This window comes from Lynx rufus, unplaced genomic scaffold, assembly GCF_022079265.1.
Source record: "Lynx rufus isolate CCGP_SWC_20201006 ecotype Redwood Valley unplaced genomic scaffold, mLynRuf1.p SCAF_8, whole genome shotgun sequence".
In the NCBI taxonomy this organism is placed as follows: domain Eukaryota; kingdom Metazoa; phylum Chordata; class Mammalia; order Carnivora; family Felidae; genus Lynx; species Lynx rufus.
In genome coordinates, this window is record NW_025814896.1 from 758,980 (window position 1) to 772,885 (window position 13,906).

At 63.8% G+C, this 13,906-nt stretch overlaps 1 protein-coding gene across 1 annotated transcript in view; it reads left to right on the forward strand.

The window, feature by feature from the left end:
- Nucleotides 1-11,582: 11,582 nt before the first annotated feature.
- The window catches only part of KCNQ2 (potassium voltage-gated channel subfamily Q member 2), a 52,451-nt gene continuing 50,127 nt past the window's right edge, over nt 11,583-13,906 (forward strand). The window contains exon 1 of the mRNA XM_047069374.1: nt 11,583-11,878. Coding sequence (XP_046925330.1) covers nt 11,583-11,878 — 296 coding nt within the window. The remainder of the gene's footprint in view (nt 11,879-13,906) is intronic.

Genomic DNA, 13,906 nt, shown 5'->3' on the forward strand with positions numbered 1-13,906 from the left:
AGCACGGGCGCCCGCGGCGCGACCCTCCCCGGCGGCGCCGCGTACCGGCCCCGCCCCCGGCCCCGCCCCCGGCCCCGCCCCCGGCCCGGCGCCCCGCCCCCCCGCCAGGCGCATGTCTGCACCTCCGCTTGTAAGAGGCTCTCGGTCAGCGACTGGATGCTCGCCATCAAGGTCCAGTGGAAGTTCTTTAAGAGGAAAAGCGCCCCCGCCGCCCCCGCTTCCGCGCCCAGACTTCGCCGCGCTCAGTGCCCGTTTTACCAATAAACTGAGCGACCCCAGAGCCGTGTGCGCCTGCTTCTGGGTGGGGTGGGGTGGGCGGGGGCCGCCCTGCGCTCTCCCCTAGCCCCTTCCTTCCGGCCCGGATGGCCTCCCGCGTTTACCCAGGGTGGGTGGTGGGGCGGGGGTCCCCACACACACGCTGTGGCCCAGTACTGGAGGCCCGATCCGAAGTGCAGCTGGTCTGGCTGGCTACGGAGGGGGCGAGTTTTGGAATGCCCTCCTGGAGGCATCCAGCACAATCAGTCACTCCGGATCCACAGAAGGGGGCTGACTGTTTTGAGGGTCTCTCTGAGAGCTGAGCGCTCCTCCCCCACCAGTGATTGTCAGGCACACTGGCCCCCGCGTCTCACTCCCCTCCCCAGCCAGTCGCCTGTGGCTGGAGGGCCACCACCACCTACATCCCGCTCCCCGCTCCTCAGCTGAGCCCTCCCCTCGCCCAGGAGCTCCAGCCGCGCAAAACCCTAGAGAAAGCCCTGACTTTGGTCATCGAGGTTGGGGGCGGGGGGATGGCAGGCCCGCCCCTGCCCCGCCATCCCTGCTCCAGGAAAGCAGTCCCAGCCTGTGCCCGGTGTTGGTGTTGCAGAAGGAGCTCGGGGTGGGGGTGGGGGTGGGCAGCTGGGTCACCCAGGCTCACAGGGCAGACGCCGGTGCCTGTGGTGGGGAATGGGCTGGGGGCTTCCCCTCCAGGGTGGGCAGCAGGCCAACCACGTGAGTCTCCTAGGGTCACTGCAACAGATCACCTCAAACCGGTGGCTTAAAATGACAGAGGTGTCCTCTCTTACCGGCCAAAGTCACCACCAGTGGGACAAAATTCAGGCCTTGGCAGGGCTGTGTTCGCCCCAGAGGCTCTAAGGGAGGGTCTGTTCCTCACCTCTCGCAGCTTCCGGTGGCTCCAAAAGTGGCTTGGCTTGTGGCTGCGTCCCTCCAATGTCTGCCCCATGGTCACGTGGCATCCCTTCTGTGTGTCAGATCTCTCTCCGTCTCCTCTTATAAGGATGCATATAGTTGGCTTACATGATAGTCCGGGCTAGTCTCCTCATCTTGAGGTCCAGGATTTAGTCACTTCCGCAGGACCCTTTCTGGCCACACAGGCCCCATCAAGGTTCCCGGGATTGGGAAACCTGCGGGGGCACAGGCAGGCCACCACACTGGGTGAGGCTGCCAGCCAGGAGAGATGGGCCGCGGAGGGGCCGCTGTGTGTCCCCACCTGTCCCAAAGTGAGCATGGGTCTCAGGAAGGCGCATGAACAGCGTGTGAGGAGAAGGAAGGGCCGAGTAGCCAGGCAGAGAGCGGTTCCCAGTCTGTGTCCCGGGCAGTGGCACTGGGGGGGCAGAACCACGTGGGAAGGGTCTGGGTTGATCCGTGGAGGCCGCCAAGGGAGATGGCCTGAGCAGGAAAACACAGACACAGGAAACCCAGTCAAATTTGGATTTCAGATAAACAGTGGATAATTCTTTAATATGTCGTATACAGTATTCACACCAGAAAAGTACTTGTTCTTTATCTGAGATTCAAACTGGACTGTCTGTTTTGTCTGCGACCTTGGGAGACCAGGTGCCTCCTGGTGCAGGCTACCGCCACCGGTGGGGGACCCGCTGACCCTGCAATGTGTCTGCTCCAGGAGGCTGTCAAGTCGAAGAAAGCTGTGAGCCGGGGACAGGGTACGAGTGAAAGAAAGCCCCGCTGGGGTGAAAGCACTTCGTGGTCTGTAGTGGTCCCTGCCCTCCTGTCCCAAGCTGTCGCCCCCTGGCTCCCTCTGGGAGTCCTGGTCACCTAGACACTTCAGGTGGGACGAGGTCAGGTCCTGCCCACCAGAGGTCTGTGCTCGCGGCCCCTCTGCTGGCCCCGGGTGAGGTGATGGAGGCAGGCCCAGGAAGGTCCAAGTGCCCAGATCTGGAGCCTGGCAGGGCTCCGGGCCTTGAAGCACCCCTGCCTGGTACCAGGCTCAGCGTATGGCCCACGGGACGGGCAGCGGATCGTGGCTGGAGGAGCCAGAAACCTGGGGCCTCAGCCCGGCGGGGTGCGGTGGCTCTGGGCCTCCACAGGGGCAGCACGCCTCCCCGGGATTTTCCCCAGGGTCCAGCCAGGGGGCTCCCCTGCCTCCAGCACCCTGCCAGCAGGACGGCGGGAAGTGCCCAGGCTGTTCCTGGAGCCGCCCACACTCGGAAGGTGGGTTTCTGGGGTCCGGTGGGCACTGGCCACACCTCGGGCTTGAGACACTGCAGGGAGATGAGCCCCCGTCACAGGGGAGGGCTGGGGTGGGGGAACTCGCACAGCCTCTCGTGTGACACTCTGGCCCTCGGTTCTCACCCCGTCACACAGTGACAAACGTGTGGCGTCATCACACGTCACGGCCTCCGGAAAACTCCACATATAAGAGAGAACAGTAGTGACAGAGACAAGGTCTTGGTAGGACTATGGAAGCAGTTTCGACCTCTAGGGCCTTCTAGAAGGTTCTTGGGACCTGAGGGGCCCGGACCGAGCTTTGACAGCCCCTGGTCTCAGTAGCATTGCAGGTGGCAAGGCGCCAGGGACAGAGCAGGTGTCTGAATGAGCGGCACTAAGTGCGTGCTCGCAGGTGCGGCCGGTGGGCTCCCCTCCTGTCTCTGCCGCTGTCCAGCTCCGGAGCGGCCACTGGAGCCCTGGCGGTGGCCTGCAGGAGTCACGTGGGGGTGCAGGCTTGGGGTGTGGAGGGAGCTGGGGGGCCCTCCTTTGCCCCAGTGGCGGGGGGGGCCCTTTCCTACCGCAAGCAGGGGCTGCCGAGCAGGGTAAGGGGCAGGGTCCACCAGGTTTGGGGGGTAGGGTGTCAGCTTGAGGAGCCCCGGGGGCGGCTGGGCGGGGTTGTGGGTGGGGGAGGGTGGGCACCACAGCGCTACGGTGCCGCCCGGGGTGGGGGGGGGCCACAACCGGAGGCCTGGGGGACCAAGCCGGGGACACGGAGTGGCACTCACAAAGGGCTCGTGTGCCTGGGCTGCCGAGGAAGATGTGGAGGCCCAGGGAGGTGCCCTGCCTGCCGGCCACAGGGCTGGCTCTGGCCGGGGCTCAGGGAGGCTACCCCTGAAGTCGGGGCCTTGGGGCCAGATGCTACCACCCTTGCTCGGCTGTGAATAATTTAAAGCAGGACCCCCGGGACCCCATTGGCAGCTTCGCTCTTCACTTTGGGTGCCTCTGAAAAATTCATGAGTCTGTGGGGTCCTGCTGAGCTGGCCAGATCTGATCTGTCTCCTGCCCTTGTCTGCCCGGGGCTCCTGGCGCCCTCCTCTCAAAGCAGAAAGCGTGTTCTCACCGTCCCCCAGGGTCCAGGGTAGCCCTGGCAGTGACAGTTTTGGGTCTGAGCAGCAGTTTCAGACCCCAACAATGGGATTTTGGGGTTTCTCACAAGAGAGCCACCGTCTTGTGGGTGGCCGTGGGTGAGTCCCCTCCTGGGTGCCCCAGTGTGGCTCAGAGTGGGACCACGGGAGTGCCCCTGGTGCGTTCCCAGTGTGGGCTCTGCGTTCCTGTGCGTGACCCGGATGTGGAACTCTGCGCATCCGTGTGTGGCTCCGTGGGGTGTGGGGAGAACTCGGTGGGCGTCGCGGAGCCCTCGGGAGCTGGTGCGGTGTGCGTGTGCACGTGTGTGTGCAAGTGCCTGAGGGTGTAGGTGATGTGCGTGCACACACGAGCACGTGTCCTGGCCCTTCCTGTGCCGCTGGCAGGCTGCCGAGTCAGAGCTGAGCTCCTGGGAGGCATCTGTGGGAGGCCGGGTCCAGGCCTTGCTGGCAGTCCTCTCTGTCCCATAGCCCTGCGGGGAGAAGCTAGCGGGGGCGGGCGCGCCGTCAGGGGTACGATGTCTCGGTTGCTCCCAACGCCGCTGGGGTGAGTCCGTGGGAGCGGAGCACGGTGTCAGTAGGAGACTCAGGGTGCCGGCTCCTTTCCTGGCCTCACTGCTGCTCCTGGTGTCTCACCGTGGGGGTCAGCGGGGGAGGAGGTGAAAGAGGGTGGAGGGGGCCTCGAGTCAAGACCAGCCCAGACACGGGCTCGTGGGCCGGGAGTCGGGCCGTGGTGGCGGCCAGCAAGGAGGCCCAATCAGCCTCATCACAGCAGGGTCTGGGCCCGGACTGGGTCTGAGCGGGGGCCAAAGCAAGGGTTGGGGGAGGTGACGGCATCTGGGTTCTCCTTATCCCGTGTCCGCCTTGGGCAGAGTGGGTGGGCCCGGAGGGGTCAGTGAGGGCGAGTGCCAGTCAGTCTCTGGGCTGTGGCCCTGAAGAGACTCGGAGGGGTCGATGCTGGCAGCTCTGGTTGGAAGGGGAGCTTTGTTCCCCCAGGCTCCCAGGAGGGGGCTTGGGGGCTGTGGGCTGGCACACAGTGCCCGATGGCCCTGGTGGGGTGCCTGGCCCGGAGAGCCCACCCTGGGATCTGGCGACTGCCAGCCGCCACTCGAAACTGCGCCTGTCAGGCGGGCCGGGGCCCCTGGGTTCCAGGGCTCAGCTGCCTGCACGGTGTAGGGCAGCGCTGAACCAAACGGGGAGCCGGGGGCACGCGGAGGGAGGGGAGGTGGCGCAGAGGGGTCCCGTGGTGGGGGGTTGTAAAATGTCTCCGTTCACGTCCTGGCCTTTGAGCAAACCTCTTGCTCCCCAGAGCGGGTGGGGCCCGCACGGCAGCTGTCTGCACCCTTAGGGCTGCCGTCTGGGTAAAATGGCTCTCCCGTGTCCCCCAGCTTTCCCGGAAGGCTGCGGCCGTCTCTGCTGGGGTGGGGGTGCTCCCGGGACGTTGGGTGCCTTGGGTGCCCTCCCTCCTCCCTGTCTTCACTCTGTGTGTCTCCCGACACCCACGGTCTTCATCTTGGTGGAGGAAGGCAGTACACGCTGTAGATTCAATGCACTCAGAGCCCGCCCTGGGACGGATTCATTTGTGTTTCCTTTGATGCTGATAGAAGTCTCCCTCGTGCCAGGCACGGTCTAAATGCTTTACAAACCTTAACTCATCTCACTGTCGTAACAACCCTGTGATGTATGTACTGTTATTAGCCCCATTTACAGGCTGAGGAACCGTGGTACAGAGAGGTTCAGCAACTTGCCCAAAGTCACACATGTAAATTAAGCCTCCGAACTGTGAAACTGCAAAGACTCCATTGTTCAGTGATGGGGTGAGAGTAGTGTTTTGTCATCAAGCTAGAAAAAAGCATCGTGGAAGGTGCGGGGCTACTGTGTTATGTTCTGACCACGAGCTGATGATGAGCCCGACCTGTGTGGACCCTCACACAGATGCTCGCCTGCCCAAAGCCCTTGGCGGGGCGCCCTCCTTTCCAACCCCTCCCAGATTCCTGCCTCCTTTCCCATGAAGATGCTCGTCGCTTGGCTTGCGTATTGTTAGGAGCCTTAGGGAGAAAAATCCACGTATTTGCACTATTTTATGCTAAGGTGTGGATGGTTAACTTACCAGAAATATTTGCATTTTAAGAGAAGACCTGGTTAACCTAAATCATGGTGTCTTAACCTCTAACCTATTGACATCCAGGGATAGATAATTCTCTGTTGTGGCGGTGGGAGGGCTTTTCTGTGCCTTGTAGGAGGGGCCAGTAACACCTGCCCCAGGCATGTTAGACAAAGATGTCTCCGGGGAACGAGACCACCCCTAGGGGAGAGCGACTGGCCTGATGGATCTCATCTCTGTGGGTAGGACGTCAGGAAGGGATGGGGTCAGCACATCTGAGCTGGGAGGAAGGATGGGGCACTTTCTTCAACTGCAGCCTGTGTGTGGAGGTCTGTAAGAAATGAGGGGAGAGGGAGCCTCCAAGTGGGGAACCGGGGCTGCTGGGGCACCTCCTGCCCCCCCCCCCCCCCCCGCCACAGACCCCGGACACCACTCAGCCGACGCTGCTCAGGGCACTGTGCTGCTCTGCTCCATTCAGTGCCCCCGCAGCCCCACCAGGTGGGAGCCATTTCTCTCCGCCTGACCAGTGAGGGAGCCAGGGCCCTGCCAGCTCGCTTACCTGGTCTGCCCAAGGTCTCAGAGCTCAGATGAGCTCACCGGGCCATCTCAGTGCTGTACTCTGCAGCAACAACACCCTGCCTCCGGTGATGCTACGGGGCGCAGCCTGGTGTCGGGGCGCAGCCTGGTGCTGCTGGCAGAGTGGGTCATCAGGGGCCACCCCAGCAGAGCCCTTGGTGCTGGCCAAGGACTCCAGCTCTGTCTGGGCCGACGTGTCGCCGGTCTGCTGGCTGGAGAGTCCAGTCTTTCTGTCCCTTCCTCCTAGCTTGGCTCGGTGGTGACCTTGTGCTGGGTGAAGGGGTGGGTGAAGGCCTGTGACAGCCCATGGGTTCTGCCCCAGGTTAGATGGCTCTGTCCAAAGCCTACTGGACATCTGGCCAAGCAGGCAGGGCACTCAAACGAGCCCAGGCCAGCAGTGGGCGGGCAGCCAGGGCCCAGATGCTGACAGCCTGTGTGTGGGGGAGCTGACCACTCTGCTGGCAGGGAGCCAGTCTCCATGGCATTGAGCTCCAGCTGCCCATGTCCTCCATGGTCTACCCCGGCAGCCCCTGAGCCACGCAAGCCCCAGGCTGCAGTCATCAAGGGCACATCCTGGCTCGAGGCTCCAAGCGATGTCCAGCCCTAGAACAAAGTGACTGTCATTCACAGAATGTTGATGAACGGCTTCTGTGGGCTGTGAGTGTGTGCAGGGGGCTGTGAGTATGTGTACTGCCTGTCCAGTGGGGAGATGAACAGGAGGCAGCAAACACGTGACACGGCTTCCTACCACGCTGGGGAACCAGAGCTGAGAAGGAGGGCGGGGGTCCACTTCAGGGAAGACCCGTAAGCAGGGCCTCCCAGAGAAGATGCCCAGAGACCTCCCTGTGCCGGCGGCTGCGGCAGAGGTCAGGCCAGGGGTTATCCCTCCCAACCGCCACCCTGTGTGTTCCGTGTTCCCTCCTGGAGAGGGCGGCAAGGGGGTGGGAGGGCGTGGGGCCGCGAGCAGGGGGTTCCCTTGAAGGCCCAAAACCTTGTCCAGATCCACCTCTACTCCCCAGCCCGTTTCCACTGTCACAGGCTGTGCAAGGAAGGGCCTGTGGCTGATAAATACAAATCAGCCCTCATATGATTAGCTGTTCTGCTGGGGGCTGGGGAAGCTTGTTGGGGGCTCTGATCCTTGAAAAAAAGCCTATACGTTAGATTTTCATTGACTTTAGCGTGAGATGTTTCAAAAAAATCAATGCTTTCGTATTGAATCTTTTCCTTATTGTCCTGCTCCCCCATGAACTGGATAAATTCAGCCCTTCCTCCTCCTAATGATGGAAAATTCCCCGGAGGGGAGGGCTGGGACTTTCTGTCGGGTAGGCACTTCCTGTTGTCCAAATTACAGAATTAAGACAACAGCTCCGACCCAGGTTAGGAGATTGAGAGCCTGTCTCTTCTCATTTCCCCAAATTAAGTCTTGTTCCTTGGCCTGGTGAGTGTCCTCTCTGGGCCTCCGCCAGGATCATCTGTTTTCCTGAAGGCACCGCGATTGGGGAAGGAGCTTGGTCCTCCTCTACTGGGAGGAGGCGGGTGGGTACAGGGAAGTCTGATTTTCAGTGTCTGTCCCCAGTGTCCCCATGGTCACTGGCCCACGGAACTCAAGTGTCTCCAGACACCTGGGCATAAATATCTTCTCTGTCAACAGAGCATCAGGCTGGGGCTGTGCTAGAAGGGCCCCCACGGGCAGGGTGACAGGGCAGCCCCTACTCTACCACGGAAGGGCCAGTGCAGCCTCACCGCTGACCTCCCTCGGCCAGGACAAGCAGCCAGTGGAAGCCTGTTCCTTCTAGACTCACTTCCCCTGCACTCTGATGTCTTCTGGACCCGCCGTCACGTGTCGTCTGTGAGACTAGGGTCGTGACTTCCCAGGACTGCATTCCAGGAGATGCCAAGCCCACTCCCTGGCCTGACCACTGTGGGAAGAGTCACCGTGTAGCTTCTCCACGCTGGCCTGCACCAGCGGCAGCCGTGATATATACCGTCCACACATTGTGGACCCTGTGCCAGGCTCTGGGGGACACGGAAGGACACACACAAAGGCAGGGGTGCCAGGCTGGGAAGCGGGCTCACAGCCCCGTGTGGTGAGTCCCTGATCGGAAGGGAACATGCAGGAGCGCTTTGGGGGCAGGTGGGGACTTGTGAGAACTCGGAGCTGTCCTTCCGTAAGACGGCAACGGTGGCCAACGTTCGTTTCTCAGCTCAGGAGTCCGATCTCGGCTGCTTGGTGTAGCCAGCGATGTGGGGACAGGAGGAGGAACCGAGAGGAGAGCCAGGAGCAGGGTGCTAGGCCCTAGGTTCTGGGGGGAGTGACCGGAGCTGGAGGTGCTGAAAAGACAGCGCACAGCCCAGCCTGCCCGCCCGCGTCCCGGTGAAAGGTCCCTCCGGACCCGAGCTGGGTGCCGCGTGCATCTGGATTTTTCCACTTCTCTTTCCTGGATCCCATAGTGCAGTTTTGGCAAAGATGGCTTGAGCCTGAAAGTCTTTCCCATCTATTTTTAAATAAATGAAATTCCTGTCTCTTGTATGGAATTCACCCCAACTGAGCATTTTCAACGAACTGCTTCCCTGGGCTGCAGGGGTGGAGGGCACTGTTGACCAGGTTGCCGACAATGCAGTCCTTGTACGTGGCACAACACTGAAAGCATACATGTTCAATGAGCCAGCTCACTGAAAGGACGTCCTAGACAGAGGAAGCAAAGATCTTCACGCCTTGAGGTGGGCTTCGCGCGCCACAGCCCCTGAGGGTCGAGGCAAAGCTGCGTGAGCAAGAGAACAGCGGCCTTGCGCGTCCCCGGCAGCCTCCCCTCCAGCCTGGCTGTCGGTGCTCCTGCTGGAGGGGCCTCCCCCAGGGGACTGTGAAGGCAACCTGGGGCATGTGGGTCCCCTTGGGGTCCCCGCGGAATCCTGGTCCCCTCCCACCTTCGGGGCACCCTACACTCTGGGATGAGAACAAATGTCACGTTGACGCCTGACTCTGGTCTCGGCGAGCACACAACTCTCCCTGTGGGCCTCCCTGATCTCTCCCGCCTTAGCCTTCCGGAACTTACCACGAAGACAATGGAGACCAAGTTGGTGATGTAGGCTGGGAACCGATGTCTCCAGGTCAGCTTCACCGAGTCCACCTACAACAGGGAACAACGTCGGGTCACCTGGTGGGAACCGTCACGGAGGAGAGAAGCCTGTGCGCACGCGGTGGGGTATGGGTGAACAACTTGGACAAACAGAAATACTAGGAACACCTTTTTAAAAAAATGCTCGCAGGTGATGAGTAAAGCAGACACCTAGCGTCCAAGGAGGGGTCTGGGGTCTCACCGCTATCAAACGATGTCACGCAACAGTAGAAATAGCGTTTAAAAATGTGGTTCGCCTGTGTCCAGGGCGTAACAGCACCGAACACCTTTCTAAAGTAGACGCTTAGACCCACGTCTTGTCCTGGACGCCAGACGGCACAGACTTCGCTCCCACTCAATGCTCATGCGTCTGCAAAAACGATACCTGGGAGTCACTCCTTCATCCTCTGCGAAACGACCCTAACCACGGATCCACTTCACTCTCACATTGAACCCTGACAAGGGGCTCCCCGAGGAAAGGCCATGCCCAGCATACGTGGCACGCCACAAACCGGGGCTTCCCCTTAACAGGATGAGGGGGAACGAGGGCTGCTCAGAGTCCGAGCAGCAGGGCCAGTCTCGGCAGCTTCTTTCCTTTTGCGATCTAGGCCATTGTCTTCCCCTCGAAGTGACCAGGTGGGTCCCCCTTCCTGCGCTCGACCTCAGCGATGGTACACATACTCAAGAAAACTGCAGCCATTTGGGGACATGCTGGCTGATCGCAGCTAATGACCGAGGGGCAGGGAGGTAGGGGTCAAGAGTGTGGTCCCTGGGACACACCTGTGTGCACAGGTGTATGTGGGGCCTAAGTGGCACTCCGTCCCCAACATTCTAGATGACTTACAAATGAGCACTGTGCCTGCATCGACCATTCTGTTTTCCGCTGAATATAGAAAGCTATAGAAAGAAAGGGGCAAACGACACAGCGGACCCAGTGCGGTAGAGCGTGCTGGCTTGTGAGCCTAGTGGCTGGAGAGGACGGTTCAGCACAGGGCCTCTCTCAGTGGACCCCTCGGTGCCGGGCAAATGCGGGGAGAGGCTGGTTGCCGTCGGGAGAGGCACCTGCGGCCAACACCATCCACGGGGGACAGAGGGAGGCTCGGGGGGGGGGGGACACGGTGGGGACTGTCAGCATGGAGTGCACCGGGGCCTCTAAGTGGCTGAGGCATGGGTCCTTTGGCTTCCCAGAAGCAGGTTCTAGAAAGACCCCTCCCCCCCAGGACACCCTGGCTTCCTGGCTGTAGGAGGCAACCTCTGCCAACTGCCCTCAGGAGGACTCCATGCCATCTGTGTCCAGAACCTTCCCTCCTGGACTGTGGCATCGGTTTCCCCATTGGCCTCCGGCCTGTGTCTTGCCCTGGGGCCCACCGGCCACCCCCCTGCCGCGGGCCCTTTCTGGGGTCTGCCTTAGAAAGCCCAGGCCCCCCAGGGGCAAGTGTCTCAGGTCTCACCTCTCTGACCACCTTTGCCCCTCTTCCTGCCGCAGGGGCCTCTGCAAACCCTCCTCGCCTTTCCCCTGCTGCCTCCCTTCAGGACTCCTTCTCCAAAGCCCAGTTCAGGTAACCTCTTGGGAAGTGTCTCCAGATGCCTCCCTGTACACTCAGGGGGGACCTGCGTCTAAGGGGTCTTCATGCCTGGCCCACCTAGAGGCCAAGGGCGTAAGTTCCTAGTGGGCTGGGCCTTCACGGAGGGTCCGGCAAGAGCCGGTGCCTGTCTCTCCGTCCTGGGCGTCCCTCCGTCCTGCTCCCAGGCGTCCAGTCCAGGGGCCCAGCTGGTAAGAATCCGACTGGGGCCAGGCGCTCCGATCCACGGAGAGCTGGGGGCCGCTCAGGCGGCGCGCTTGTCTGGCCAGGGAACGACCAGGGGGCCCGATTCCCTCGTCAGGGCACACCGGGCCGCGGGAGCGGGGCCAGGCGGCCCGGGGCGGCCGGACGCCTGGAGCAGCCGGGTCCCCTCCCCCCTCCCCTCCCGCGGCCGGCGCGGCGTCGCGGGGGTTAACGGGGGCGGGGCGAGGCGGCGGGCGGAGCCAGGCGGCCGCAGCGTCCCCGGCGCGCGGCCCGGGCCGGCAGGAGCGCGGAGCCGCCGCCGCCGCCGCCTCGGCCATGCGGCTCCCGGGCCGGGGGCCTGGGCTCGGGCCCGCGCCGCCCCCCGCGCGCCTCGCCCGCTGAGCCCGCGCCCGCCGGGGCGCCGCCCGGCACCATGGTGCAGAAGTCGCGCAACGGCGGCGTGTACCCCGGCCCGAGCGGGGAGAAGAAGCTCAAGGTGGGCTTCGTGGGGTTGGACCCCGGCGCGCCCGACTCCACCCGGGACGGCGCGCTGCTCATCGCCGGCTCCGAGGCCCCCAAGCGCGGCAGCATCCTGAGCAAGCCGCGCGCGGGAGGCGCGGGCGCCGGGAAGCCCCCCAAGCGCAACGCCTTCTACCGCAAGCTGCAGAATTTCCTCTACAACGTGCTGGAGCGGCCGCGCGGCTGGGCGTTCGTCTACCACGCCTACGTGTGAGTGCGCGCCGGCGGGGGGCGCGAGGGGCGGTGGGGGGGGGTCTACGGGTGAGTGCGCGCCGACGGGGGGCGCGAGGGGCGGTGGGGGGGCCCACGGGTGAGTGCGCACCCGCGGAGGGTGGTGGGGGGCCTACGGGTGAGTGCGCGCCGGCGGGGGGCGGCGGGGGGGGTCTGCAGGTGAGCGCGCGCCAGCGGGGGGCTCGGGCGGTGGGGGGGCCCACGGGTGAGTGCGCGCCGGCGGGGGTCTCGGGGGACGCGGACGCGGGGTCGCTGGGCAGCGTGGGGGGCCTATGTGTGAGTGAGCGCCGGCGGGGTCGCGGGGCGCACGGCGGTGGGGGGGGGCTCTATGAGTGCACGCCGGCGGGGGGGCGCGGGGCGGTGGGGGGGGGCCTCTGTGTGTCCGAGCGCCCGTGTCGGTCACGCCGGTGCCGTGCTCTGAGCCGGGGGACCGCGTTCCCTGGCTAAAGCGAAGGGCGGAGACGGTAGTGCGATTTGGAAGGAGTTCTGGGGCCCGGGCGTTCAGGCGGGTGTGGGGGAGCCATCCCCCTACCGCCAGCGGCCTGGTTGGGTTTCATCAGCCCCTCCCCCGCAGGATGGGGAGATGTGCGGCGCCCCAGCCTCCCTTCCTCGGCCCGAGGCCCCTCCCCACGGCCGCTGCGCTGAACAAAGGGCCAGCCGGGAGGGAGGGTGGCGCTGCGGGTCCTGCCACTGGATCTGGACTCCTGGAGGCCCCCTGTGGCCTAGACTCCCCCAAGGAAGGGGGCAAGGCGCTGGGGGAAGGGGCTGGCCCGCTGTTCCTCAACCCCCAAGCCGCTCACTCTCCAGCTAGGGTGAGCCTCAGGGCTGCTGAAATGGGGAGGAGGGGTGTCCAAATATTACCTCCCTCTCCCAGCTCTAGGCTGAGGGTTGTGGTCTGCCTTGCCCCGCGGTTCCTGCCCTTCTCCTTGGCCCGGCCTGGACACCCCCCCCCCCCCCCCCGCACACAGCAGCCCTGACCCCTGTCAGCTGGAGGGGCAGGTATGTGTCTAACGCAGTGCACATTCTGGGCTCTGGAGCCCCTCCTTGGTAGAGTGGTCACCCAGGAGGAGCGGTGCTGCTGGCCCAGGAACGGGCTCTTGGTTTCCCAGGCCCTGTTCAGGGAACTCCTGGCTCCTGGGGCAGGTCCGGTGGTCTCGGACCGGCCTTGTGCGCACGTGAGTGTTCACGTGTGTGGTGTTGCGGGAGCTGCTGCGTGTGGACTGGGCCGTTGGCGTGCACAGTCTCTGAGCAGGCAGGCGCTCTCTGCCATCCCAGTTAGACTGGGACCGGGACTCGGCCATTTTGTACGAAAGAGGCATTTTGGGATGGGATCGAGGGACGGATTCTGGGAAGGCACCTCCATGTGCCCCCTCGGGACGGGAGGCGTGTGTGCCCCATGCATGTGCCCGTGTGCCTGTGAGTGTGTGCCCTGGACAGATCCTCCGTGGGATGGGGGAGAACACCCTGGGAGGGAAGTGCTGGAGGGGAGGGTGTCTTGGGGAGGGACCACGGCCCTGGCAGTTGCCTCGGGCCGTCTCCAGGCCCAGCGCCGCTGAACCACCCGGGAGTCCAGACGGGCGGGGCTGCTCTGGCAACATGAGTGTCCCCCCCCCACCGGCCCCAGTGAGGGGACTGGCTCTTCCCACGTAGGTGTGCTCAGGTAGGTGTGCTCAGGTATGCCGTTCAGCCTGGGAAGAGCCCTGTGTCTCCTCAGCAGTGGCCCTCCTATCACCACCTCCCTCCCCGCCTGGTGGGGCCAGCTCTGGTCATCCGGGTCGCGGCCCAACGTGGCCTCCAGTACGTGGCCCGAGCCCGCCCCCAGCCCCTGGGTGCCTCTGCCAGACCCGTGGTGCGGCTGCACGTCCCTGGCTGGCAGGACGTCCTGGGGGGGTCCCCCGTCTGTGTGGCCCCGTCTCCAGCCCTGAGTGGCTCCTCCCCGCCGGGGCCTGAAGCAGCCAGCCCCTCCTGCCCCCTAAAAGCTGCAGCACCCAGAATGGGGAGCAGAGC